Source organism: Pteropus alecto, unplaced genomic scaffold (genome assembly GCF_000325575.1).
Source record: "Pteropus alecto unplaced genomic scaffold, ASM32557v1 scaffold11, whole genome shotgun sequence".
In the NCBI taxonomy this organism is placed as follows: Eukaryota; Metazoa; Chordata; class Mammalia; order Chiroptera; family Pteropodidae; genus Pteropus; species Pteropus alecto.
This window is the reverse complement of record NW_006431956.1, coordinates 11899731-11903898: the sequence shown is the minus strand read 5'-3', so window position 1 is coordinate 11903898 and position 4168 is coordinate 11899731. Positions and strand designations below refer to the sequence as shown.

General features: G+C 43.7%; 1 protein-coding gene across 1 annotated transcript in view; it reads right to left on the bottom strand.

Moving 5' to 3' along the window:
* The window catches only part of MLLT10 (MLLT10, histone lysine methyltransferase DOT1L cofactor), a 188669-nt gene extending 184501 nt beyond the window's left edge, over positions 1 to 4168 (bottom strand). The window contains 3 exon segments of the mRNA XM_025043458.1: positions 1004 to 1083; positions 3544 to 3703; positions 3861 to 4168. Coding sequence (XP_024899226.1) covers positions 1004 to 1083; positions 3544 to 3703 — 240 coding nt within the window. The 5' untranslated portion in view covers positions 3861 to 4168.

Below are 4168 nucleotides of genomic sequence, written 5' to 3'. Positions count from 1 at the left end.
TCAGTGTTTACTAATAAATGAAAGCAGACCTTTCTTTGCTTGGAGACCCATCAACTACAAATGATAACATCTTACAAAAAGGGAAAAAAATAAAGAGTAGACCTATACATACCTCATTGAGTCCTAAAATTTTTATGATTGATTTCACCCTCCATTTGCTAATTCCCATTATTCTAATGCTAGAATAACTATAATTCTGCTACAGTGCATCCTCACAAACAGAACATATCAATACTGCTCTGAGTTTCACTCAACCACTTGCCCAAGCAAAAATAAAATATTCCATTTTTATTATACATATAGAGAAGTTAAAATGTTTGTTTTTTACCTTGTCAAATTCTCTAGTCAAAACCAAAAGGAACTATCCCATTGCAAATGGTAATGCTTTTATGATTAATGAAGATTAAATCTATTTCTCCCTGATAGTTTCATCTGCTCAACTGGAAAAATCCTTTGGTCACAAAAAATAAACATATCTCCCTCATTCTTACAGAGGGTTTACAAAAGTGTTCAGAAAGAAGGTAGCTAGCCAAGTTGAAAAAGAAAGATCTTTATGTTGCTTTGCCAAAGGGGCTGAATATCTGAAAATACTGAGCATTCAAAGTTAAACTACACATGTGTAGATGTACTAAAATTATGAATTGTTAAATTCTTGTTTCTTAATTCATTAAACAGAACTTGGCAGAATTATCAGTGTAACTTCCTTATGTTCTAGTGCCATTATATTCTAACTCTGGCCAATTTAACCTTCAAACCATTAAGCAGGGCTAATAAAGCCCAAATACAACTTCACATTTCATCTGCTCAAAGTATCAATCAACATATACTTATGTGGTTCAATTTGTTTTTCAGATTTTATAAAATCGGTTTAAAACTGCAAGTCAATATTTGGCCCAAATTCAATATTTGAACAAAAGACTGACAACCCTTCAAAGGGAAACATGAGTGTGTAGCATCCTAAGCTCAGTAAAGTATTTTAATGTTTTTGATAAACAGTCCTTACCACTCTGGCTGCTCTCTCCTGAGATTCACATTTCCTGCAAAACCATGGTCCAGTGGGTACTTGAACAATGCCATAGCAAGCTGTAGGAAAATAAAATGTTTTAAAATATGTTCAGATTAAAAAATTATGGAAAATCAAGTGCCCTTTCAAAGCCCAATTATCTCTTAAATTATAAATGTGAACCGCCTGCTTTGTAAAGAATTAAAATATTTTGTATTTATACTTATCACATATATTACGTAGTTGAATTGTATGATATAATAAAAATGTTAAAATGCCAATTTTTGTTTCGTTTAAGAATAAACACTACAAATCTTAATTATTCTTTTATGATGGAAAGAATATTAGGTAAAATTTAACACATAGATTTTTACATCGGCTTAGAAATTCATTAATTCATTCCTATATCCTGCAGTTTTAACAGTAAGCATTTTAGATAAACCTAATGAAAATATTTCCAAATCATGAGCAACAGATATTGCAGAAAATGGAATGTAAAAGTGAAATGCTTCTATATATCTAAAATATCCAGAATAGGCAGATCTATAGACACAGAAAGTAGATGAGTGGTTGCTTGGGGAGTTGGGAGCAATGGGGAGTAAAGGTTAAAGAGTCCAAGGTTTCTTGTTAGGGCAATGAAAATGTTCTAAAATTGATTGTGGTAATGGATGCAAAACTCTGTGAGTACACTAAAAACCCATGAATTTTATACTTTAAATGGGTAAATTGTATAGTATGTGAATTACATCTCAATAAAGTGTTACCAAAATAAGTGCATATTTCTAAATATATAATGTGAATGTTCCAACAAGTGGTCTGAGTATATATCACATATCTAAGTCAAATTGTTTGAAACTTTAATATTTATTAATATTATATTTATTAATAAAATAATACTTTTCATTAATATTTGTTAATATTTTACATTACTATTAACCCAAATTGAAGTTTTCCCCAAAACCTAAAAACACGAATATCCAATTGACATTCTCAAATGACCTTGCTCGGAGGAAACTTCAAAGTATCTTAAATATTGGAGAGCACTTAATATAAAATCAGCAGAAATTCTGAAAATTCCAAAAGCTAACCTTCTAATCCCTTTTAAAACTTGTAAAGATGTCAGAGTAAAAATATTCCGAGAAACGAAGCATCAGTGTCCAAAATCTTATATTTTAATTCAGAAGTATTTCTAGAGAAGAAAAACTTAAGATTTAAATGAACATTTCCTATATCGAGAAATGAGATTACTTATCAAAACTTGATAATTCATAAGACATTCCTCGACAAATGCCAATGAACACTGTAATGGAAAACTATATACCAGTTTTCTAAGACCTTAAAATCAGTGTCTAGTTTCAACACACATTGTTTTTACTACTTAAAAACATAGGTGTGCAAAATTCCTCTTCTTTAAAAGACAATGAGAATGACTGCATTCTCAAGTTAATTCACTACTTCCGAAGTCTCCCTTTCCAGTTCTGAGCTTCCATCCTATAAAGAGTGCACTTTAGCCCCTTACATCCACTACTCAACGCCAGATTCAGAAATGGGAAGGGGGCAGGTTGGTGAATAACAGGGAGTATAACAGCCAACAAAAAATGATCAAGGTTGTTTCAGCCTCAATTCCTTACCACATGAAATGGAAAAGGTGAGAAATTTCAATGTCCAGAAAACTTTATTATTGTCCTCGGCTTTTAGTATATCCAAAAAAACTCACCGAGCAGAAACACCCAGAAATAAACTAAGATGCTGCCCAAGTCATTGGCGGCACCACCACCTTCTCTTCTCTTCAGTCACTAAAGCTGAGGAAGTGGCCTGACGCGGCCACTGAACAGCCTCATCCAGCAGCGCAGGGCAGCTCAGCCAAGCTACTCCTGCAGCAGCGCGACTGCGGCGGCGACCTTTCGCCGTCTTCACCGCAGGAAGCTCCCCGTCCACAGCAGCAGCAGAGTCTCCGCCAGAAAGCTTGGGGTGTAGCAGCGGCGCCCCCCTCCCTAATCTAAAGCGGCAAGGCGACCCCCTTGCCCCCTCCCGCGCCCGGCCCTAGAGCAGCGAGTGGCGTTCGGAGCCTGATTCCATGCCACAGGAAGTCCCCAGACACACTGCGGCAGAAGGGAGCGGGCACGAAGGGGGAGGGGTCTCCACGTGCCAAAACCCACACCTACAGTCACCGTGACACGACCGAGGGGCGCACGCCCAGCCCCCCCGCTCCCTACCCCGAGGCCCCGCACCCACTTTTCTCCAACCACCGCCTCAGAAAGTCTCCGGACCTACGGCGCCCGGCGCAGGCGGCGGCCAAATGACACTTGAGAGAGTGAGCGCTGAATCACATGACAGTCCAGGCCACACGCACTTTCTCCCACATGCACAGCCCACACCCCCCGCGCCTCGCCGCGGACCCTCCGAGTCCACCCCGGGCCGCGGAACGGGGCGGGGCGGGGGGAGGGGCGGCAGGGAACTGGCAGTTGCTGCCAAGGTGGGGGAAGCGGTGACGGTTGGGAGCAGGCCGGGTTCGGCCCGGCGGACGGTTGGGTGTTTACCTTGATGCACCGCGACGCTGCAGCCGTGCCCGTCGCAATAAACCAGCGGGTTCTCGGCCCAGCCTCTCTCGTCTGAGCAAACGCAACAGCCTCCAATCATCTCCTTCATACTATGGGAGACCTCGTCCTCCAGTGACACGGGCCGGTCGCTAGAGACCATCTAAGAGGGAGTTGGGGGGACCATTAAAAAACACATGCAAGCCAATTAGTGCTGCCCCCAACACAGCCACCCGCGACCCAGCTCCCTCCCGGTGCCCCAGGCCCCCGCCCGCCGCTCGGCCGCTCGCTCACTCGGGCTTTGCCGCTCAGTCACTCACGTTCCGCACAGGAGTCAGGAGCCATGTCCTTGCTGACTCCCCCCACCTCCCCTCCACCGCCTCCTCCGCCTCCTCCTGGTCTTCTCCCTCCCCACCTCCACCCGGCCGCTAACGCTGGAGCCCGGAGAGGGCACACATAATCAAGTAGGCCTCCGCACAGGCGCACTGGGGGGGCTCCCGCTGGGCCGGGGGCAGCGAGGGCGGGGACGCGGGCTGCGCTTCCTCCTCCGAGCGTCACTCGGCGTGCGCGCCCGCCCTGCGGCCGGCGTGAGGGAAAAGCCAGGAGGAGGCGAGGCCTGCGTGCGCGC